Source organism: Alosa alosa, chromosome 17 (assembly GCF_017589495.1).
Source record: "Alosa alosa isolate M-15738 ecotype Scorff River chromosome 17, AALO_Geno_1.1, whole genome shotgun sequence".
In the NCBI taxonomy this organism is placed as follows: domain Eukaryota; kingdom Metazoa; phylum Chordata; class Actinopteri; order Clupeiformes; family Clupeidae; genus Alosa; species Alosa alosa.
In genome coordinates, this window is record NC_063205.1 from 26,523,138 (window position 1) to 26,548,137 (window position 25,000).

Sequence of the window (25,000 nt, forward strand, 5' to 3'; positions counted from 1 at the left end):
AGTATGTGTGTGTGTGTGTGTGTGTGTGTGTGTGTGTGCGCAGTGTTTGAGAGTATCAAGCTCAGCCAGACAACAAAGTCAGCGCATACTTCACATCTCAGCAGGTAACAAACACTGCACTCACTTCATCTAAAAAAACTGCTCACACACACACACACACACACACACACACACACACACACACACCACCCAGTAACCCAGTCACACACATATGCATGCACGCATGCACACACACACACACACACACACACACACACACACACACACACACACACACACACACACACACACACACACACACACACACACACAGCAAACCACTCCTGAACTGAGTAGTTGCTGCTGATGTAGCTGCTGGCCCGGAGATAGTGTCCGGTCTAAACCCAGCGCACGTTCAATGAGACCCAATTACTATGAGCACCTGTAGTGACCCAAAGCATGTACACCACTGATACGCATGGCCTTGAGTGTGTGTGTGTGTGTGTGTGTGTGTGTGTGTGTGTGTGTGTGTGTGTGTGTGTGTGTGTGTGTGTGTACAGCATATACACTCCCGCTATGCACAGGCTAAACGGCCTTGAGCATCCACATCAGCCAGTTGTACAACTCGGAAAGGAAAACAGATCAATTCGTCAGGAGGAAGAGAAGGCCGACAATGAAGGAGAAGAGGAAGAAGAAAGAGAAGAAGATGATGAAGAAGTGTGTATGCAGTTGTGTGTGTGTGTGTGTGTGTGTGTGTGTGTGTGTGTAAGCAGTTTTTTTGGATGAGGTGGTTGCAGTGTTGTTTGTTACCTGCTGGGATGTGAAGAAGAGGAAGAACAATAAAAAAGAAGAAGGAGAGAGAGAAGGAAAAGGTAGAAGGAAACCAGACAGTGGAGGACAGAGAGCCTTGAAGTGGATGCAGTGTTGTTGGAGAGATGGATGCATGAGGAGAGATGGAGGGAGAAAACTATACAACTAACTATGGAAGAGAGAGAGGGGGAAGAGAGAGAGAGATAGGGAGAAAACTATACAACTTACTATGGGAGAGAGAGGGGGGAGAGAGAGAGAGATAGAGGGATAAAACTATACAACTAACTATGGAAGAGAGAGAGAGGAAGTGAGAGAGAGGGGGGACTATACAACTAACTATGGAAGAGAGAGAGAGGGAGGTGAAGAGAGAGATAGAGGGAGAAAACTATACAACTAACTATGGAAGAGAGAGAGGGGGAAGAGAGAAGAAGAGAGAGAGAGGGGTGGAGGAAGAGAGAGAGAGAGGGGGACTATAAAACTAACTATAGAAAAGAGAGAAAGCAGTTAGTGGCAACAGTGACTTGTGACACCAACCTCATATCCACTGAAATTGAAGTTTGAATTCCCATCTTGGGTGACCACTTCCTCCACCTGCTTCATGAGGTCAGTGCCAATCTTAAAGTGTTTGCCCTACAAACATAGAAGGGAGAGAGAGAGTGACAGATGGAGAGAGAGAGAATTAGAATTTCGCTCAAAATATTTCTGTCAGTACCTAATTGAACCAATTGTTTTATATGGCTGCAAAGTGTGGAGTCCTTTGGTGAACCAAGACCTTGAAAAATTGAAACCCTTTCTCTGTTTAAGACACAATTGAAACCCTTTCTCTCTTTAAGACACAATTGAAACCCTTTCTCTCTTTAAAAAATGTAGAGAGGGAGAGACTGAGAGCGATACTGCTTCCTACATACCCGCAGTGGACTCTAAAATCTGGTCTTCATCTTCATCCCAGATCCATTACAGTTCACTCAAGCCTGGCTTAGTAACTCAAAACCAGAACAGCCAGGTGTATTTCTGCCTCTAAACCATACATACTGTACCACTCAGTGTCTCTCTCAGTCTTCTTGACTAAGCACACATTGCCATGATGCTTCTGACAGCATCCTTATTATCATGACATAATATCAGTCAACAGTCAGGCATGCAGTTTCAATGCCCTTGACTGACGCACACCAGTGTGCACGCACACACAAACACACACACACAAACACACTGTGGAATGCCGTCGTACAGGAGGGACGCCCAAACAGACAAATTATGTGTCTCAACCGGTGAGCCATGAGACATCAGAGAACGTAAACACACACACACACACACACAAACACAGAGATATCTGACACCACATAATAGGCCATGAGGTTGTTTTTTTTACTGTTGTTGTTGTGTTTTGGAGGTAAGAGTTGCACTGAACAGCAGAGAAAAGCACCTGTCTGTCTCTAGTTCAAAGATGCCAGCTCATCTATCCATCTGTGATTGACATCAGAGGGAAAACTCAGAGGAGAATCGTGTCAAATGACAGTTTGACATGAGCGTCTGGTTAAGCGTTTTGGATGCGTTTTGTCCTCTTTCACTCTGTAAATATCTATGTTTCTTTTTTTTTTTGCTGACAGAGGATTCAACCAAAACACAAAAGATGATAACAAATAAACAAACAAAGAAAAATAAACACAAACAAAATCCTGGCTTGCCACACTTTGCATGGTGATTGACTCAACAAATATTTGAATAGGACACACAACAGCTTGCTGATCAATCAATGTGTGCAACAGAGGAGTCGGCCAGCCGTGCTTCGTACCCAATAAAAACACAGGAAATGACATCACATTGACTAGTTTACATATAGTCAGTTACTGTCTTTAACCATGTGACATGACTTTCTGTAATAAATCCTGTCCTACAGTTAACACTGCCAGCTAATATGCTAAGATGGGAGTGTGTTTTAGTGTAATTGTATGAAATCTCAGTAAATTCATATGTTCAGTGCATTGTCAAAAATGTAAGCAGTGCCGGGCGCCCAAGACACATCCACGCGACTGCGCCAGAGGGGCACCCAGTGCCTGGGGGGCACCAAAAATCTGGGTCGGAAAAATCACCACAATAGGCTACTAGTATTAATAACATTAATAGTATAATAGTATTAATTTCTTGAATTTCCCCTGGGGATCAATAAAGTATCTATCTATCTATCTATCTATCTATCTATCTAACAAATAAAATATGTCTAAAGCATGTTAATATGCAAAAGCAATACAAAAGTAATATAGGCCTAGACCAAATTAGTCGAGAAAAAGGTGAATCTCCTGTGCAACCCTCTCTCCAGTCTCCCTCTGGTGCCCCCCTCCCCCACCTCCCAGTGGTCTGTTCGATTATTCCTCAATCCCAAATTTGGCAGACAGTAGCCATCGCCTTGAAAAGGCACTAAGAGTCGGGGCGGAAAAAAAGGAAAAAAAGAAGAGACAGCGGGATGATGCTTTCGCACTTCACTTGCAGTTAAGACAATGTTTTAAATAAAAAAAAAAAAAGTTTTGTAGCTCTTGCGTGTATGCATGTCTATGCTTATGCCAGGTAATACTACTACCGTCAAAACACTTTGTAACGTAAGCTCCTACTAGCCATGTTCATGTTCAAGTGTTAGGCCTACATTGCAAATGATTTGATGCTGGCTAGCTAGTTATTTTACATTGTGGATATGGATATGGATTATGGGTTGTTGAATGCAATTCAACACTTTCCTTTAACGTTAGCAATCGGTGCATAAGACTAGCAATCCTTCCTCAGGTTGCTAGCTAGCAATGCTATTTCTGATTATGCTTAATCTGGGTTTGCTATTTCTTTGAGCCATCAGAGATATAGTCAGGTAACGTTAGCCTATTAGCCTAGTTTGCTTTGCATTTCAGGACGCTTTTTTGGCGTTGTTATCAATTATGATCAAACGATCTAATTGTGTAGTGAAAAAGTAACGCTACAAGTGACACTTTCACAACGTAATGAAATGATGATTGGGAACAACTCTTGGTAAGGTGAACTGTGGAAAAACCCTGCAACTGAACATGATATGATTTTGCCAAATTAGACAGCTTTAGATAAATTTACTAGTTGTTGTTCTATGCGGTCATTTCCAAGAGGTTCATACTAGGCCAAGGGCGACATCTGTTGGTGAAACTGCAATTAGAAAAAAAAACTAAAGAAATTCTGAATGGTTTTTATTCCTTTGGTGGTGGTGGTGGTGGTACAGATTGTGTTATTATTCAGTTTGGTTGACACTCAGGACCAAAAAAACACCATGTCACATCAACCACCCTAATATCTATGGCCCTTGGTGTCAATATTCAACACTATTTAGTGCTAAGACGGTACCCAGTCAGTCAAAAACAGTCATGAGCCTACAGTACTTGATCAACAATGTTACATAGTCCAATAAAAAGCATTCCGAGTGCACATTGGCATTGTCAGAGACTTCATTCTTCGTATTATGAGTCTGTAGCATCAGAATGAGTTTGCTATTATCTTAAGGTAAAATAACTGCATTGTGTTTCTTTAAAATAAACCATGTGGAGAGTCATGTCAAATGGAAGTGTCATTCTGTTTAAATGATATGTTGTCCTAGATTTTCTTACCTGGTAGACAGCCAGGTTCTTGCCCTGGAATGTGATGGGAGTCTTGAATCCCACAGGGATGAGCAAGGGCTGTGGGTTCTCAAACTGAGGGCAGCTCTCTCCCTGTGAACGACAAAGAAGGATCATTACCTGTTATCGCTAGTGCAAAGATCAGTCTCATCTCACATGCTATCGCTAATGCAAATATCTGTCTTATCTGCTATCACTAGTGCAAAGATCAGTCTTATCTCACATGCTATCGCTAATGCCAAGATCAGTCTTATCTCACATGCTATCGCTAATACAAAAGATCTGTCTTATCTCACATGCTATCGCTAGTGCAAAGATCAGTCTTATCTCACATGCTATTGCTAATGCAAAGATCAGTCTTATCTCGTATGCTATCGCTAGTGCAAAGATCTGTCTTATCTGCTATCGCTAGTGCAAAGATCAGTCCCTAACCCTAGTGCCAGCTAAGTGATGGCTCAACTTGTGAACCCTCTCAGAAGAATCGGTTTGATTCTAGAGAGCAGAGATGGGAGACCTGGCTTCAGAGAGCAAAGGTCCTGCTACATATTTGCTTCAAAGGGTCTTTCACACCAGGAATGATTACAAAAACATTCCTATGTACTGCTCTAGCTAATATGAATGACAACATCCACATGCTATGCTATTCTATGATAACGACATGAAATAAGATGTTGGGGATTACTTTTGGGGCAGCCGTGGCCTACTGGTTAGGGCTTCGGACTTGTAACCGGAGGGTTGCCGGTTCGAACCCCGACCAGTAGGAACGGCTGAAGTGCCCTTGAGCAAGGCACCTAACCCCTCTCTGCTCCCCGAGCGCCGCTGTAGCAGGCAGCTCACTGCATTCACCTCACTGTGTGTTCACTCTGTGCTGAGTGTGTTTCACTAATTCACGGATAAATGTAGAGACCAAATTTCCCTCACTGGATCAAAAGAGTATACTTATACTATACTTCTAAAGAGTATATATACTTATACTATACTTTCAGACTGATTTTAAAAACAATGAAAAACTGACAGGCAATCTGAATCCATTCATTTTCAGTTTCAAATGAGAGACTTTCTTAAATTGTTGGTCAATGTGGACCCTCACACTGTTACGGTTATCTTCAGAGTTATCCTTCCTGGTGTGGACTGCCCTTAAGAGTGAAAAGAGGGATTACCAAACCACCAAGCACAGTCAGAGAGATGTGAGGGAGGGAGGGAGGGAGGGAGAGAAAGAATGAAATACATGTTTTGCAGCTGTAGCAGGAAGGGCCAGAGACGCAATGCTTTTTGGTTGGTCTCCCAGTTCAGATTCCAGGTACTGCTATGCAGCTTTGCATGCCCAGAATAAGATAACACTTCCACAGGAATTCTTAGAATACTGCAAAACGTCTCTGAGGCCAAAGAAACAGTCCAGGTTCATTCCTGAGCAGAATACTCATTCAGCTCATAGTTTTTATGGTCAATGTCAGATGCCTAGGTGCATGATAGAATGGGCAGAAAGTAAATTAAACATTTTTGAAACATTGAATTCAATCCAATTTGTCTTTTTTGCTATTGTGGAGAGCAGAGGGTAGAGCCAGTGAAATTAGGCTACTCTATGGGTCAACGCCATTTTGGCCATTTGGCCAGCTTTTGAAATACCTCGGCCTTCAGATACTCTTACCTCCTTGTGTTTGATGATGTGAGAGCCACCTGCAGAAATGTCGCTGTCACTGCAGGTGTGGTCCATGGTGTTCCACTGACAACCCCACTGACTGTTGACACATGCTCTGCACCTGTGGAGCAACCAATCAGGGAGCAGTTAGAGATGTGAGCGGCCAATCCCAGTAGTGGGGGAGGGGCAATGTATAGTTTGGCATCAGGACAGACAGGGCTTGTGTGTGTGTGTGGTTGTGTGTTTTTGTGTATGTGTGCGCATGTGTGTGTGTGTGGTTGTGTGTTTTTGTGTATGTGTGCGCGCGTGTGTGTGTGTGCGTGTGGTTATTTGTTTTTGTGTATGTGTGCGCATGTGTGTTAGCCTGGAAACCAGTACGTAGGCAGGCAAAGGCCAGGCTACATGTGTGTGTGTGTGATTGTGTGTGTGTGTGTGTGTGTTTGTGATTGTGTGTGTCCATGTGTGTATGTGTGTGTGTGTACAGTATGTGTGTATGTTGATGCTTATCTGGGAGTACTCACGGTGTGTTTTCTGAGTTCTTCACTACAGCGGCACAGTTGTAGAACTGGAACTCACTGACCGCCACCTCCACCTTACGGCCATTCCGATCCAACAGGATCCTCACCGGTACCGCCACATAATCTACACACACACAAACACACAGACACACACACATCAATTTGAGGATTATTTACATTCATATATGTTTATAGTTAGTCTCAAGGATTAAAGTTCTCCGTCATAGGACGGATTTCCGTCAATTTGATTTTAGAAATGTCATATTTGAGATCGATGCAGATCCGATGAGGAAAAAAAATAGGAGGGGGGGGGGGCGGCGGCTATCACCTTTGCTTTTCCAAACAACACATACGGAGGACTATAACGGTCTAAAAGTTGGATTATAGTGACACATTAGAGACAGCTGATGAGGTTGGCCAATCCGTTTAACTTTTTTGGATATGATATTGTGAGCTCTATGTGCGAATTCGGAGAAGAAGCGTAGGCTGTGTTCTTTCCGTGCATCAATGTAGACCACTTCTTCCTATCGCGAACTCTTGTCAGGGGAGGTCATGACATGTACAACAATGTTTTTCACAATTTGCGACGGAAGGTTTTGACTGAACGTGTTAGCATAAAAAAAAAAATAATATCACTGTCATCATCGCGAACTGTTGAGTAAGGGGGTCAGTCGGTTTGTGACGCACAGACAGCCTTGTAGCCTATTTTGCTTAGGCCTCACTTTTAACGACAGTAGGTTGTGAGTGTATGTTGACAAAAAATAACCATACAATTAAAATAGTCAACTTAAAACTTTGCTATAAAATATTATTCATTTGTAGCACAAACCATAACCAGTAGGCCTACCAGAACCTCGCATATTAGCGCCATGATTTGAGTCGTCTATTTGGCAAGGCCACTAGCTGTCATGGATGCGTTGTTGCTAAAGGAAGGCAGGTGTCAAAAGTTAAAAAAAATAAATGGAGATGGGCAGCTGTTGGAAACGGGGAGAACTAACAAGCCATGGTGTAAAGAAATTAAAGCGCCCGGGTTTGCTTTTGCGCCGTTAAGCTGCAAAGAAAATTGTTTATGGATGCAATAGGAAAACGTTTAGCACGCCACCAATCAGAAGACCGCCATAAGGTTAACGTTAGTGCACTTCAGGACATCTTCCCTACCTGGTGCAACTAGCCACCCACGACAGAGGTAGGCTAGGTTTATCTATGGCTGACCGTTTTTACGCTTAGGCTAATGATGTTCTTTCATGGCAGAACACGACCTGTCCCTCACCATATCGCAACCCTTTGTCAACCTTATATAATCTGTTGCTGAAGACAAAAGCACCGTCTCCAGATTGTCGTTATCAAATGCGCAGACCTCCTGCATGAGCACACACAGTATTGCTGCTCATTGGAAAACTGAGTTGTCTGTAAAACTCAAAATTACCATGTTTTCATTAAATGCGGATGAGGCAACAAATGGAAATATGAACAATATCTAGAATGTTCTGATTCGTTACTTTGATGAGGAAATGGGAAGTCTTGCAAACTTGATTTTATAGATTTTGCTTGGTGTAGAATTGCATATTAACAAGAAAAAAATCTCCCCTTTAAACACTTTTGTCCTGAAGTAATTAAATAAGAGTGTATTAAAGCCTTTCTACAATATTGCTGCAGTAGAAAAGAACAGCAATGGCTAATCAGCAATGGTCAGGGATGGTACTAAAATATATTTTTGTTCATCAGGAAAACTCAATCTCAATCAAGAACACTCTCAATTCGCCTTATTCACATGGTGGCCATTGGCGGCTAAAACGAGGCTACAGGGTACACAAACCATAGGATTGTTATGTTCTATACATTCACCTGTAGGTGGCATTCATTTTATAGTAAGTGTACCCTGTAGCCTCGTTTTGGTTTAAACAATGGCCGCCGTGTGAATAAGGCGAATACTCCCTTTACTTTGCTGTTTGCATCTTTTTGTACATTAAAACCAATAGGTCGCTGAAAAAAAGGGTGCTATCTCTATAGGTAGATATGAACAACGTATGACTTATGGCCTGAAAAAAGTTCAGTCAAACGATTTCTTTTTTCACTTTAATCCCTGAGTTAGTAGATTTAAACTAAGTGACTTAGTGATCCAGGTAGTGATACAGGTATAAGTGATACAGGTATACTTATGTGTATTAGTGTTTGTATCAGTGAATTGTGTGTGTGTGTGTGTGTGTGTGTGTGTGTGTGTTTATGTGTGTGTGTGTGTGTTTGTGTCTCACCTTGATTCTCAGGTGTGGGACTGATCGAGTTCACCTCTGGCAGGCTACAGGTGACCACTGTCCTATTGACATCAGCAGTCTTCTCCAACGACCCAAACATGCAGGTCGGATGATATGGATCGATCGGGGGGAGGGCCGGGATCTCGATCATCACCTTACCAAAAAGATCCAAAAGAAAGTAAACAAAAAAGAAAAGAAAACAAACAAACAAAAAAACAACAGCAACAATAACAACACAGTACACTTAACATCACTCCCTCTGGAACATTCTCCCATTGGGGTCCATTCTCTTGACACCTTCAAAAACCTCCTCAAATCTGGGGCGAGCTGTGCTGCAAGCGGCAGCACCGTACCACACTTGGGTCTCAAACAAAAAAATCCTCAAATCCTGCCTGTTCATCTTGTCCAGAGGGGTATTCCAGAAAGCAGGTTTACTGGCTTAACTGGGTATGTTAACACAGAGTTAGCGGTAACCCTGGGATTTCAGTTCCAGAACGCTCAAATATGATCAGGCTATGTAAGTAACTATGGTAACATAGGCTCTGAACTGAACTGGGTATGTAAACCCAGAGTAAACGGTAAACCTGGGATTTCAGTTCCAGAAAGCTCAAAAATGATCAGGCTATGTAAGTAACTATGGTAACATAGGCTCTGAACTTAACCTGGTAGGGGGTAGGTTTTGTTCAGGTTATGTTCAATTATGTTCGGTTATTTCAGTGCATGTTCAATCAGGCCGCTATTTTTACACTTGTCACACAATGGCGTTTCATTTTGACGAAGGTCCGATTGACAAAGAAGGACAAAATCAGGTAATATTCATCCGTGCAATTCACCGTGAGAGGGCAATAAGACCACGACATCACATGATCGCCTATCCATTCTTTTCCAAACGAGTTTTTCAAGAGCGCTAGAGTTTTTCAGCTGAATCCTAAATATAGGCTACTTGAAAAGCAGCATGGTGGATTAGAATAGAATAAAATAAATCTTTAAGCCTACACCATAGTGGACATTTGTGTTTGGCTCACCAGACAGATGGACAAACAACATCTCAGACACATTGAAGATATAATTAAAACAAGTACAGTACAAAAAAGGGGAAACATAGCCTATAGAAAATTGATAAATAAGTTTAAATATAGCTGTACAGCTGAGCCGGGTATGCATGATGTCACTAAGTTTGGTTAAGAATGCTGATGGCATTTGGGATAAAATATTGTTTTAATAGGCTACACACGCTCTCCGACTGGGAGTTTTTGTAGTGTTGGAGACGCAGAGCATATCGGCAAGCTGTCGGTCGGTGCGTGAAGTTTGCCTTGCGCTAAAGCAGTCCCTGCGCAACTTCATTCGTTTTCCTGGACACAAACCCACGAGGATCATTAATGTGTAGTTTCACCAACTGGCAGGTCAGCATCACTTATTAATATTAAGTATTAAGTATAATATATTTAAGTATAAGTATTTCCAAATGTGCACTGAAATGTGTCCAATAGGCTACCCATGCCTTCCGACATTCACCCTTCCGATGATGGAGCGCAAAAGTTTAACTTGGCCCACAGCTGCAGAACCCGTGTTAAAATAGAAAATTACATTTGGGATTCTCAAAGAATTCTATGGCCCACTCAATCTGTGACAAGGTAGGCTAGTTTAAGAAAGCATCATTCAAAGCTGTCAATACAATACGTGATGTCCAGTGAATTATTTAATTGTGCTTTTGACATTAAATATGCTATCATTCAAAGCTGTCAATACAATACATGATGTCCAGTGAATTATTTAATTGTGCTTTTGACATTAAATATGCTATCCTAAACGTACGCATTTACACGATCAGTTAGGCTGTTCTCTGCCAAGCAAGGTCTCGGACGCAAGCGCTTAAGTATTGCTCTTTTTTTTGTTACAGTTCTCTCCTCGTAAGCCTCGACTACTCCGCCTCTGAAAAAATACGGTGCTCTTCGTTTTAGCGGTTTCACTCATTGTTTCGACTCTCAATAGATGATGCCTTTATAAGTTCGCCGTGAACGCAAGACAACTCTAGGTTATCTAACACAGGGTTGATTGAACTAACTGGTAACCGGTGTTTTGGAACCGACAGCTCGGGTTTAGTCGCCACAGGTTCAGACAACCCAGAGGTTAAGTTTTATCTCAGTGTTTGTTAAACCTCCTTTCTGGAATACCCCTCAGGCTGCCAATGCTTAAGCTATCGCCCTCTTTCTGTGTTCTTCTCTCTTGTTGTTTGTAAAACAAGCTTGGGTACCTTGATATGTGTTATATACATCTTTCTTGTTATTTACTATTATTATTGTTATTATTGTTAGGGTAGGGTTTACACATGCAACATGACAACTACACCGTTGCATTATTTCCAATGGATTTGTCTATGTTGATGCTGTTGCGCCGATCAAAGTGCAGGCCGACTGCTCAGTAAACTGGCATGTGGGCCTCGGTGGCAACTACTACTTAAATGTCTAGCCCAGCACGGCTTTGTATCTGAAATTACCATAATGGTTAAGAGAAGCGGGCTGTGGGACTTGAAAGACAAGCCGGTTCGATCCCCAAGGCTGGCAGCAACACGTGTGTGTGTGTGTGTGTGTGTGTGTGTGTGGGGTGGTTAGAGGACCAGCGCTTTTCTTACCCTCAGCACACAATCAAACATATGTGACATTAAAGAACATGTGGACTTCTCTTCCCACACACAGAGGGAGGCAGCTCACTGATTCATGGCTGCTTTTTTCCACATAATTATTCTGCAAAGTGATCCAAACTCTTGACCTGTTTTCAGAGTTATTCATTAGCTTTAATAGGAGTGTGTGTGTGTGTGTGTGTGTGTGTGTGTGTGTGTGTGTGTGTGTGTGTGTGTGTGTGTGCGCGCGTGTGTGCGTGTGTGTGTGTGTGTGTGTGTGTGCGTGTGTGTGTCTGTGTGTGTGTGTGTGTGTGTGTGTGTGTGTGAGAGGGAGAGGGGGAAATACACTCCAAACCTATGGGGACCTAAGACTGTGTAATCAAACAGAGTCTCTGAGCCTGAGAAACTTAAATAAGACCTCGTTAATCAAAAGTGACCCAGAAAGTTAATTTCAGAGAGAGAGAGAGTAAGAGATAGAGTGTCTTAGGGAGGAAGAGAAGACTGCACAGTGAGAAAGAAAAAAGAGAGAGAGAGAGAGAGAGAGAGAGAGAGAGAGAGAGAGAGTACTGTACTGTATATTTGTGAGGGAGGAAGAAGTGAGACCAGTACACAGAGGACATTAAGTGGAAGTTGAGAAATTAAGTGCAGTTTTATTTCAGTCCCCGTTTCCCAGAACAGCGCCAGCTCAGGGTGGCTGCGAACTTTACTCAGCACATCAATACTCAGTGTTTTGGAAGGAAATTGTATTTAATCTGAGTTTATGGTTCAGTGCTTCTGTTCAACAGAGCGCTGCAATAGTTTGTTGTTTTAAGCCTCAGAGCCAATATAAAGGGTGTGAGTAAAGTTTCACTCACCGAACACTCTACAGGTCCTCTACAAGTGTGTGTGTGTGTGTGTGTGTGTGTGTGTGTGCGTGTGTGTAGGTGTGTATGTGTGTGTGTGTGTAGGTGTGTGTGTGTTTGTGTGTGTGTGTGTGTGTACCCACATGTTGGGTCTTCTTGCAGCTGATGTTGGGTGGTGTGAACTTCTGGATGGTCAGACACTTCTGCTGAGGACTCCAAAGCCAGGCATTCTCCTTCATTGCGCTCTCACACTCCCCCTTCCTCGTACACCTGCCACACACACAAACACACACACACACACACACACACACATAAGCCTCTGGTCCAAAGGGGGGGGCACCCACACAGTTCCTGTCTACAATTTCCTGTTATCCCCTTTGTTGCTTTTCAATTGGCTGAGCCACAAATAGTCAAGTCTTTCAGTAAACAAAAACGGCAAATGTGTAAACATCTTACATTCCTCTATTTGCTAAAATCTCAGCTGATGAGATACATAACCATACAAAGTATAAGAATTTGTGTACATTGTTATTTTCACCTTAATGTGTCAATAGAAGATCCTATTTAGAAAATGCAAAATTGATTTAGGAAATGTAACTTTTTGTTGTAGTTCTGTTGAGACTGAGAAGAAACAAAAATCAAAAAAGTTTCAAGCACAACTAAAAACTGTGGCAATGTATTGTAGATGTGTGAAGTTGTAATGTTTGATATTGAACCCTACTGGCTGTGTAGTAGTCGATATTAAATATGTATGACATCTGTATGGACTTTTGTAAATGTTTGAAGAATTCACTTCACCAGAGGCTACGGGTGAATGGATAGATGGAGAGAGAAATGGATGGACAGATGATATGCATGACTGCAGTGATGGCCTGAGGTATGAGTGTCAGGTTTTTATGAAAAATGAAAGCACAGATTTGGAAAAAATGAAATTGATTACGACAGTAAAGGAAGATGAATGATACATGAGATTAGTTTTCAGTTATATTTCCGATGTGTCGTAATGAATGAATGTCATTTGTGGACATGGATAGCACCACTGTAAAACACAGACATTAATGGGAAGATGAACAGTGGCTGTTCATTACAAAACTAACCCTGGTGTCTTCACACTAGTCTAAAATTATAAGGATACTGTGAGTATGTGTGTGTGTGAGGGTGTGTGACTGACTAGAAATGAGAAATGCCCACAGACTTACAAGGATGAAGAGGCAAACATATACACACAAAGACATGCATTCACACGTGCACACAAAGGCATGTAGAACACATGCACACAAAGGCATGTAGAACACACACACACACACACTGACCTGCCCTCCAGGACACACCAGCCGCAGTAGGGGTCCTTGAGTGCCATGCAGGACTGGCAGTCCTCCTTCAGGTGGCATGCCTGCACTGGCGCCATGGTGATCTGGAACACGCACACAAGGGGGCAAGGAGGAGTTAGAGATGCGCACATTTCTCCAGGTTTCTCCAGCACAGCACAGCACAGCACATGGTTTGGGGCAAATACCAACACACTCCAACATCCCACAACACTTGAACGCAGTTACTCACAGTGTGGTGTGAATAAGTTATTTCATCCCACAACACTTGAACACAGTTACTGACAGTGTGGTGTGAATAAGTTGTTTCATCCAATATTTAAAACCACATAGTTAACTTGAGAGTTTTGGGAATGCTGGAGTTCGTTGCCGTCTGTTGGTCCAGGAATTTGGAGGACACTTTTTAAGGCTACTCTCATTTTCCATGTGCTAGTAGAAGTTACTGATGTTGGGCCAAAATTATTTGAAAAAGACAAAACATTCTTTAAAAAAAAAGACTCTGTATTAAGGCTACTCTCCACAAGGTCTGCAAACATTTGTGCTGGAATGCTTAAAAGCTTTCAGTCATTTTCCCTAACGTTAATGAAAACCTGTTTGTCATCTCAGAGGACATCCATGTGGGATCGCTTCCATTGGGAGTGATTTCGGCACCAGATTTTATGGTAGAGCCAATCAGGACGCAGGGCGGGAGTTTCATAGATGTGACGTAGCGGAGAAGCGACTGTGAGACTGTTTTGATTCAGACAACAATGGCGGCTCGCATCGAGGAAGCAAGCGTCAACATTGATGCTGCTATTTCATCAGTGTTAACCAATCTACCCAATATTTTTTTGTTAAAAGGACATCAGAGAACGGCTGAAGTAGCACGTCAATAAAGATAATGGACAAGTGGCTTATCCAATCATATGCAAGGATTTTTTGATAAGGCCCAGTATTCTGAAACACCTCTCCAATGGAGCGATCCCAGATGGATGAGTGGAGCTAGGCGGAACGAAATTCATCTGGCGAGAGTCAGGTTATCCCTGTAAGGCCACAGTGCCAAAAGTACATGGGTCCGCCTTACCGTCTTCTCAGAGGTGATGTAGAGGTGGTCCCACTTGAGGTCGAAGAGCAGGTTCTTGTTGATGTTCTCACCCGTGTTGTCCCCTGGTACTCTGCCGTAGAAGTAGGGGCTACTGGTCAGGTGCACCTGCAAAGGTCAAAGTTCAGAGGTTAAAGTTGAAGACACTGTACGGTGTATATTTTTTTCTGAAGTGTTTATACCTTAATACTTTACTGAATGCCCACTTTCAGTATTCATATCACAGGTGTTGCTTCCAAGCTCTGGAAATTTCAAGACCTCCACAAATATTTAGTGACATTTGCTGATTATCCTTGTCATTAGGCCAGGAAGGAACATGAATATTAGCTGGATCAATTTATGGGTAGAGCAAAAAGCAATGCCCCTTATTTCCTGAACCTGAACTTTCTTAACTCCATTTCAGTGGCTATTATTTTCCCCACGGTAAATCATGAGAAGGTCAAAATCATAACACCGTCGAAATTTAGAAACTCCAAAATGCCACCTCTTTTTTTTTCTTTCAGTCCCTCAACCAACCCCTGTCCCCAACCCCGTCCCCACCCCCACTCCAACCCAACCTAACCACCCCTCCATTCTCCCTCCTTTCATCCTCCACTCCCCCTTTCATCTAGCACTCTCCCTCCTCTCCTCCTGCACACTTGCTCCTCTCCTCCCTTCCTCTCTCCCTCTTCTCCTCCCCTCCACTCTCATTCCTCTCCTCCACCTCTGGTCCTCCCCCATCCTCTCTCCCGCCACACCTCTCACTCTCTCTCCCTCCTCTCACTCTCTCTCCTCTCCTCCACCTCTCTCACTCTCTCTCCTCTCCTCCACCTCTCACACTCTCTTGCCCTCCTCTCCTCCACCCGTCTCACTCTTTCATCCTCCTCTCCTCCACCTCCTCCTCTCACCTTGAGTACTTCACCACCTTTGGTGCCCAGGAACGCCACCGTGTGGTCGGTTTCCACGGCGACGGCCACGGCGGTGAGAAGGCCGGGGCGGGTGTGGGCTTCGGTGGCGGACAGGGCGAACTCGGGCTTGCCGGCCAGTGGGGAAGGGAGGAACTCATCGCCGCAGCTGTAGTTGTTCACCAGATCCTTCTGCCCATACTGGAGGAAGAAGAACAAAAGAAGAGTTACAGACTTTTCTCAAAAAAGTGAACATCGTTTTAACATACAGTACAGTGACCTCCACGTTTATTGGTGACCCCTGGTAAAGATGAGTCAAAAGAGGTATATAAAAAATAATTGTGTCAGTTGAGTTGTTTGTTAAAAATATTTATTTTGTTATTTCTTAGAATACATTTGCTTCCCTTCAAGGTTGGATTTGGAAGACAAAATGTCAAAAGATGGGAAAAAAATCTCTTTTTACTCATCTCTGCCAGGAGTGCCATTAAATGTGGAGGGAGCTGTATCATCTGGCCTATTATTCAAATCGATTCAAAATGCCACCACCAAACTAACCCCCATGGGAAATTAGTTGATCTTGGTGACAACACAAATTGTTAACACGTTCAAGAACCCAGAAAAACAGGCTACAAAACAATGCCAAACGGATGCATGGGAAGTCCTTTCTCCTGCCAGAAAACACATCAAAACAAGCTCTGACATCAGCTCTCAGCATGTTCCCAGCTCAGCAGCACTCAAACATTTCCTTTTTCTCAACAGTGCCAATACTAACATCCAATGATACTGCAGAGATCTGATCACTAAACATGTTTTGATATTTCAATATCAAATCACAATGTCATGGGCCTTTCATTTTAATGGAAAGATATATAAAAAGCTTCTCTCAAAGACTCCTTAGCATACTTAGCTTGTTTTGGGTTCATCCTCTCTAATGTATTGTAATGTGTAAATGTAAATATAAATCAGGTTTCTAGGCCAAGTATACTTGCGTATACAAGGAATTTGGTGTCTGCATTTTCCCCATCCGTGAATTAGTAATCACAAAGAGCGAATCGGCAAACCCCCGAAAAAAGTGGCCCACTTGATAAATACATGCACTACCCACAGGTCATTTAGAGCAAATATATTTCTCGCTTATGAAAATTTACTTACTGTTTCTGGCTGCCTAATAATACGAGTCATTGTTTTTATTCCAGCATTTTCCATTTACTCCCAAAGCCATTGTTCAACCAAAAACAGCAAGAGTTTATAAGCAAAGGTCCATGAAATATGAAATAAAATACCCTTGAGCTTTTTTATGCAAAAGACTATGAGTGTGTGTGAGTGTGTGTGTGTGGGGGTATTTGAGAGAGACAGAGGGAGGGAGAGGGGGGACTATTTTGGCGAGTTAAGCACTGCTGTCTATTTATCAATATCTAAGGTTGTACCTAAAGTCAGTGTCACAAATGATATTACACCTCCCTTAATTCTCCCTTCTCCTTCTAGAATGTTCTCTGCTCTTCATCGACTTTACAGGTGCAGCTTATTGTTTTGGATGTGATGCATATTGATCAGTGTTTTTGGTGGAGGCACTCATTTGTATTCACATGTTCACATTAAAACCTGCCGATGCATGGCATGTTTGTTAAAGCTCTTTTTTGGTAACCAGCAGGTGTGTGTGTGTGTGTGTGTGTGTGTGTGTGTGTGTGTGTGTGTGTGTGTGTGTGTGTGTGTGTGTTTCTTTCTTTCCGGTGCAAGGAGGGCTTGAGAACTCATTCTATTTATCATCCTCGACGTGGAAATATTAACAAATGCCGCCCGACGTAACAACATAGTAATGTCTAATATAAATCATTGGAGATTCCCCAGATTTCACAGATCCCACTTTTGAAAGCGTACCAGGCTCTTTTCCCATTGAGGCTAGACACAGTGATGTTATCTCCGCCTGGTCTGTTGACTTTTGCTTTGCTCTCCACATATTTGGATGTAATAGGCGCATAACTTCTCATAGGGATCAGACAAAAGCATGACTGGGAAAAACATGCTCATGGTTTCTATTTTCGTTTCTGCTTTAAAGAAGTAATTGCTGAGAAATGCGCTCTTTACTGCACTATGAAACAGTCCTTGCAGACACAAAACATCTGCAAAACAACTGGGCTTAGGCGCTTGTGGTTAGCGTTCTCATTTGTGAATGTGTCATTGTGATGATTCAGGTTGCTGTCCTGTGCATGTGAAAACCAGACTACATAAACAGATGTACGTGCATATGGTACCTGCTTAATCAACAGACTCTCCATAGACTCCCAGGTTTGACACACTAAGCCTGATTGAGAGGGGTAAATCAGGGGGGGTAAACCCTCCAATAATCAAAACCGGCAACCCCCCAATAATGATGTCATCATGAGGAATGAAACTGTTATAGAGCACTTTATGGTAAATATTCTACATCCTATTTGTAACGGTTATTGGCCCAGGTCAATATTGACTCTGATTAAGCTCAAGCGACTCCTTCCAATACATATTTCTTTCTACTACTGTTGTGGCGCTTTAATTGCTCTTGGCATTTCTGAAATAGAACTCTTGGCCGATTGTAAATTAAGGAGTCAACGGCACCATTTGACATAATATTGCTGCCAATGCAACCCCTTTTGGTGAGACCTACGGCTGGGTGACAAGTATTCAAATCAATATCACAATTACTTCAAACTTTTTCCTTGATTATGATTAATAATATTTTTTTAGTAGTATAATAGTGTATTATTTATATACACTTTTTTACACTGCCCTCATAGCCATCTATCAAGGCACTGTAAATAAAATGAGATGGACACTGCATTCAGTTCAGAAGGATGCAACTGGAGTAGATGTCATTTCAGATAAATAACACTACCAAGTATATGGCTGATACATTTTGGCCTTGACCATTAAAAGAAAGCAAATTCATGGTAGTAGTCCCTTCTCAGTAGTCCCAGTGATAAGCTAGTTTGATGAAGATCCTTCAAACTGCTTTGGAGATATGCAAACACTGCATTTCCATTTCTACGCATGACCCCATGCAACCCTGACCTTTGACCCCACAACCTTGAGTAACTAATCAGTTCATCAGGACCTTAAAGTAAGTTTGAATGAAGATCCTTCAAACACCTCTGGAGGTATCTGATATCATCATGTGCTAACACATTATTTGGACCAATATTGATGTCATGGTGTTTCATTGAGATATCGGTAATTTTATTCTGTTACGGACTGGAATTGTAGGCACATGAAATTCTCAATCAACATTATGGGCCCTATAACCGGCCCATTGTGGTGCAAGCGTGATGCAAGTCTTGTTCCTATCTTACACCATAATTTTACTGCAAAGGGGTCAAGTAAGTTCACAAGTTGCCAAAAAAACAATGCGCTCTCACAGGCGTGTCAGTGAAAAAATAGGTATGTTCAGGCCCATCAACAAAAAATTTAAGGTCACTCAAAATGATAACTGACCAAGAAAAACCTGGTCTAAAGTGAATGGCTCATGTAATACAGCTATCATTAAGGGCACATTGTCACGAAATGTAACAATTGGCGAGACTGCAATGAGTCCCAGGCAACACGACTGGTCTGTGTGGATGTGCTTAGGATTTTTATTCAATCATTCAAATATTGTGGTAAGTGTTGCTTTTTTAGATTATGTTTTTAATTGTAACACCTTGTCAGTCAATAGTGAAAGTAAATAATAAGTGTAAACGTTTTGTCTTGTTGTTGCCTACAAGTTCAGGTACAGTTGAGTGCAGATGCATGTAGGCTATACTCTGCTAGTCGCACACACATTTTAGTACTGTAAAGCAAGCACATATTCATATTGAACTGTTTAGGTACAGAACGTTAGGTACAGTTGTGTACCGAATGCAGTCTTTAACAGTAATCAACAATAGGCTTATTTGCTTGCGTGCCAAGTTTCAGTTTGCCAGTTTAGTCAATTGACGGCAAAAAACATTTGCCACCTTTTCAAAATACTATTCCCATTGTGCATCAATAATATTGCCAGTGAATTTTAGGTTAGGAATACCTACAGGGTTACTTTACCGAAAATGAACTGAAACATGACATTGTTTGAAACATTCAAAACCGAGGTACACACCGTGATTTTTGTGTACCGTTACACCCCAATCTAGGCTAAATGTGCAGGACTAATTTTAACCATCAATCTAAAGCCTGACGTCATTAACAGTGGACAGTGGAACGACGGAACGACGGAACTTGCCATGTTCGACCAAACAACGGCACTTTATAGACACAGGTGTTACAAAGGTGGTTGTTTAAGCAAAAGTTGCATTGTACCACGGTGGTTTAGCAATGCCGAAGCTAACTGATGAAGAAAGGGACCCATGGAGTGCTGTTAAAAAATCATATTGCTAATTGCAATCCCGATATCTCAGAAAAATATTTTCCCTAAATCCAACCCTAGTGTAGGCTAGCTCCAGATGATAAAATGACCTTGACTAATACGACAACCAATTTCTCAATTTTAGTTAGCAAGTAGAGTATAATAACCATTGTTTTGTTGCATACTGGGCCAGAAATTACCATCACCTCGACCATTGCAATATTACTTGACCCCCAACCTCTTCATTCATTCAGAAATTAACTCAGCATCCCAGAAAACCTATTATTTGATAGCCAAACCATCAAAATTGACCCATTAGGTGCAGATATATGCTATTCTTATTTTTCGTTCGACTCTTTTGGTGGCCATTTTGGAAATTTGCCACCGTCTAAATTTAATGTTATCGTCCAAAAACGTTGCCTAGATGTCCTAAGGACCCCAAAAATGCAAAAAACTCAATAACTTATTCATTTTAAGTGGTTCAGCTGGATTTCCTCCTGACTTCTACACATGCAGGTGATGCATAGCAAGGTGCATCCTGGGGGGCATTGTGGTGCAAGTGACTGCAGCATCCGTACCAAAATTGGACCAAGTGCCTACAGGGAACCGGGTTTGAGCACAACCTGTGTCATTTCCACATACCACCCCGTCTCTCTTCCACTCACTTCCTGTCAGTCTCTTCACTGTTCTACCACAATAAAGGCCAAAAAAGCCCAACAATATACTTAAGTATAAGTATAAGTATATATACTCTTTTGATCCCATTTATCCCAATCCGTGAATTAGTGAAACACACACAGCACACAGTGAACACACTGTGAGGTGAAGCACACACTAACCCGGAGCAGTGAGCTGCCTGCTACAGCAGCGCTCGGGGAGCAGTGAGGGGGTTAGGTGCCTTACTCAAGGGCACTTCAGTCGTGGATGTGGGCATGGCAGAGCAGTACACCACTTCCCCCACCCACATTTTTCCTACTGGTTGGGGATTGAACCGGCAACCCTTCGGTTACAAGCCCGAAGCCCTAACCAGTAGGCCACGGCTGCCCTGTTTTTTTGAAGAAAAAACCAGAACAACGCTTCTGTTTGGTGAGACCTACATCAGTGTTTTTGCAGGGGTTGTCGTCCTTGGTGAAGGGCGAGTAGACGGCGACCTTGCCATCAATGACGCCCTTGTTGTTGTAGCACGCACTGATGACCCTCTTGAGCGCCTGGTTGATGCTGGCCAGAGGGTACATGCAGAGCGCGGAGCTGCCCGCTGCGTCCTCGTCCGAGCTGAAGACAGCGTACACCACCAGGTCGTCGGGCTCCACCGTTCCGTGTTCGCCGGCTGCGGTCAGATCGCGGGCCAGTTCGGCGCCGGCTGGTGCCACATGAGCCGCCTGGATCTTGTTGTATTTATTGGAGCTGCTGCAGTTGAGCTGCAGCTCCGTGTAGGAGTAGTAGTGGGCGTCGTTCTCGCACAGGCGTGCCACGAACGTGAAGTTGGCCTTGTCACCCATGCCGGTGGTGCGCGAGAATAGGAAGTAGATGAAGCCGTTGTCCTTGAAGGCGTGGCGGAAGTCGTGCATGTAGCGCTGCACGAAGGGGCCCGTCTGCACCATGGAGGCCTCCACGATGTTGAACACCACCCAATCACCGAACTCCTCCAGGACGCGCGTGCTGATCAGCTTGGAGCCGTCGGCCGCGCCAAAACCCTTGGCGACTAGGAAGGCACTCAGGTTGTGGTGGTTGCTAATGGTGGACGACAACACCCCAACGACATTCACGCTCTCCTCCGTACTGGCCACGTAGGTCCTCTCCCCTTTACTGTCACTGTAGTAGAGCACCTGAGACACAACAAGACCAGAGAGAGAGAAAGAGAGAGAGAGGGAGAGAGAGAGAGATCAAACAGAATGTATACATTCTGAGCACCTGTTACAGAGGGCGGAAAACCCTCTGAAACGTTATTTAATGTCACAAACGTATATAAAATGCTTAATCACCAACAGTTATACATTTTCTGCGCAACACATCAGTTAAGGCCTTTTTATTAGAACAATAGCTGTGTCTTAAACGGAAGACAGCTGCCGGCTGTCTCACAGCCTTTCACTGTCTAGAGTCCGGTGCTGTAGCAGGCATCAAGGAACCAGCTATGAACTTAAAAGGAAGGATTGTTCCATTTTGGACATGTTAAAGGTACTCTAAGCGATGCCACAGTTTTTTTTAGGCTAAAACATATTTTGTCACTTACAGCAAATCACCTCACCATCCGCTAGCTACCTGTGTCCTGAATACACTGTAAAAAAAACGCAATCTGGACAGCCCAGGCGCCAAAAATGGCAACAAAAACAACCTGGGCGAACCTAGCCCATAAAAACATAACAAACTGTTCCAGCAAATCACAGACGAGATTCTCGTTTAGGAGAGTTTCAATTGCACGGGAGGGAGGGGGAGGAAGTAGCGAGCTAGCTCTCTGGGGGGGCACATATTTCACCATCAATACAATAGCTATAAGCTATAAACTCTGCAACACTGTTTCAGGCCTTTGCACTGCAACTTTGTTAAATCATATCAAATCCCATCCTGGGCACCTGTTGCACGTTGGTGAGATTGACCAGGGAGCAGATCCCGCGGAACAAGCTCCCGCAGACCACCAGGCTGCCGTTAGCCGAGTGCACCAGCAGCAGCTTGTTGTGGTTGTTCGTGTCCTTGGGGTCTTGGCAGGTGGACGTGATCGGCGGTGTGCAGATGGGGTTGTCCTTCTGCGGGCCAGTCTCTAGCTGGTGCTCCACAGACAGGCTGGCGTCCAGCTGGTAGAGGGAGTTGACCGCGCCCACGTAGACGCGGCCGGTGGCGGTGTCCTGGACCACGTTGTTGATGAGGGTCTTGGAGGTGAAGGAGCGGGCGGTGTCGCTGGTGCTGCTGCTGCTGAGAGAGGGATGGGTGGAGAGACACAACAGCAGCCCTGCTAGGGCCCACAGCGCCATCTCTGCTGGAGGGAGGAACAGATGGAGAGACAGAGAGAGAGAGAGAGAGAGAGAGAGAGAGAGAGAGAGAGAGAGGGAGAGAGAGAGAGGGAGGAAAGAGAGAGAGTGGGGGGAGATGGAGAAAGAGAGGGAGGGAGAGAGATGAAGAAAGAGAGGGAGAGAGAGAGGAGAGAGAAAGACAGAGAGTGAGGGAGAGAGAGATGGACAAAGAGATGGAGGGAGAGAGAGGGTGTGAGAGAGAGAGAGAGAGAGTTGGGAAAAAAAGAGAGACAATGTTAACATTCTTCATTATTATACAGGAAAATAGAAAGAAAAGCACAATTATCAAGAAAAAAAACACAAAAACACAAAAAAAACTAATCGTATTCAAGTCTCTAATAAATGATGAGGTGAAAAAACACAACTATTCATACTCAAGAAATAGGTGAAATTCTATGAGCATTATCACAAATGTAACACAAAGACACAATAACTGGAGGCCTCAAGGTTTTGACAGCTTTATGAAAAACAACAAAAAATTCATTAACATCCAGCATTTATCAAACTTGAAAACGAGAGAAGAGTGTTTTATGAAGTTTCTACAGCTTTGTTCCTTTTTGTAGATACATGTGTATGTGTGTGTGTGTGTGTGTGTGTGTGTGTGTGTTTTGTAAAACAAACTGCTTTTAAAAAAACTACAGTATGTCAAACCCACAGACTAATTAGAAAAGTCAAAAGTCTCCAGAGACATGGAGTGTGTGTAAGAGAGTGGAAAACATAAGCCAGTCAAGAGAGAGAGAGAGAGAGAGAAAAAGAGAGTAAAATGGGTTTATTGGGCAATAAAAGAAAAGTGAGGATTGAGAAGAACTTGGACGGAAAAAGACAGGACTGGGAGGGAGAGAGAGATGGAAAGGGATGGAGAGAAAGAGAGGGAGAGAGAGAGAGAGTTGGGAAAAAAAAAGAGACAATGTTAACATTCTTCATTATTATACAGGAAAATAGAAAGAAAAGCACAATTATCAAGAAAAAAAACACAAAAACACAAAAAAAACTAATCGTATTCAAGTCTCTAATAAATGATGAGGTGAAAAAACACAACTATTCATACTCAAGAAATAGGTGAAATTCTATGAGCATTATCACAAATGTAACACAAAGACACAATAACTGGAGGCCTCAAGGTTTTGACAGCTTTATGAAAACAACAAAAAATTCATTAACATCCAGCATTTATCAAACTTGAAAACGAGAGAAGAGTGTTTTATGAAGTTTCTACAGCTTTGTTCCTTTTGTAGATACATGTGTGTATGTGTGTGTGTGTGTGTGTGTGTGTGTGTGTGTTTTGTAAAACAAACTGCTTTCTCTAAAAACTACAGTATGTCAAACCCACAGACTAATTAGAAAAGTCAAAAGTCTCCAGAGACATGGAGTGTGTGTAAGAGAGTGGAAAACATAAGCCAGTCAAAGTGAGAGAGAGAGAGAGAGAGAGAGAGAAAAAAGAGAGTAAAATGGGTTTATTGGGCAATAAAAGAAAAGTGAGGATTGAGAAGAACTTGGACGGAAAAAGACAGGACTGGGAGGGAGAGAGAGAGGGAAAGGGGGAGAGAGAGAAAGAGAGAGAGGGAGAGATAGACTGTTACCTATTCCAGTTAAGAGGTCTATTAAACCAACATACTCGGAAGAACTAAAGCCTGTACACACAGGTAGACTCCAACTTTCTTTAAAGGGCTATAGCAGCCTACAGAATGCATAAATAAACTGCTCTCCTGCCTCTCCCCTTCCTCCTCCCTCTCTTTTCATTGCTATTCAGGCATGCTGAGCGCTCCTTGATAAAATAAAACAGAAAAGAAAATCAATTTCACCACCGCCCCCCCACCTTACATTTTTTCCCCTTATAGATGTTAGCTTGTGAATTGCCGGGTTTTGACTGAGGCGATAAAAGAAAAGGTATTTTCAAAGGGTTTCGTGACGACTTCTCTTTCTTTCTCTCTCCTTCTCTTCCTTCCTCCCTCCCTCTCTTATCCATTCCCACCTTGTTTTTGAGAGAGAGTGAGAGAGAGAGAGCGAGAGAGAAAGAGAGAGTTCTACCAGGGGGAGCGGAAGTCAAGGCATCATCACAGGCGAGGGAGAA

General features: G+C 43.0%; 1 protein-coding gene across 2 annotated transcripts in view; it reads right to left on the reverse strand.

Moving 5' to 3' along the window:
- plxnb2a.1 (plexin b2a, tandem duplicate 1) overlaps positions 1–25,000 on the reverse strand; it is a 185,432-nt gene that overhangs the window by 38,016 nt on the left and 122,416 nt on the right. Inside the window, exons 3-13 of one of the 2 annotated variants that reach the window (XM_048267492.1) lie at positions 22,495–22,892; positions 21,022–21,750; positions 15,580–15,777; positions 14,675–14,800; positions 13,597–13,697; positions 12,427–12,553; positions 8,822–8,975; positions 6,573–6,693; positions 6,061–6,172; positions 4,404–4,505; positions 1,324–1,419 (exon numbers count right to left, since the gene is read on the reverse strand). In XM_048267492.1, the coding sequence (XP_048123449.1) occupies positions 1,324–1,419; positions 4,404–4,505; positions 6,061–6,172; positions 6,573–6,693; positions 8,822–8,975; positions 12,427–12,553; positions 13,597–13,697; positions 14,675–14,800; positions 15,580–15,777; positions 21,022–21,750; positions 22,495–22,890 (2,262 nt within the window). In that variant the 5' untranslated portion in view covers positions 22,891–22,892. Of the gene's footprint in view, positions 1–1,323; positions 1,420–4,403; positions 4,506–6,060; positions 6,173–6,572; positions 6,694–8,821; positions 8,976–12,426; positions 12,554–13,596; positions 13,698–14,674; positions 14,801–15,579; positions 15,778–21,021; positions 21,751–22,494; positions 22,896–25,000 lie in introns of both variants that reach the window. The other variant, XM_048267490.1, reaches the window with a different exon arrangement.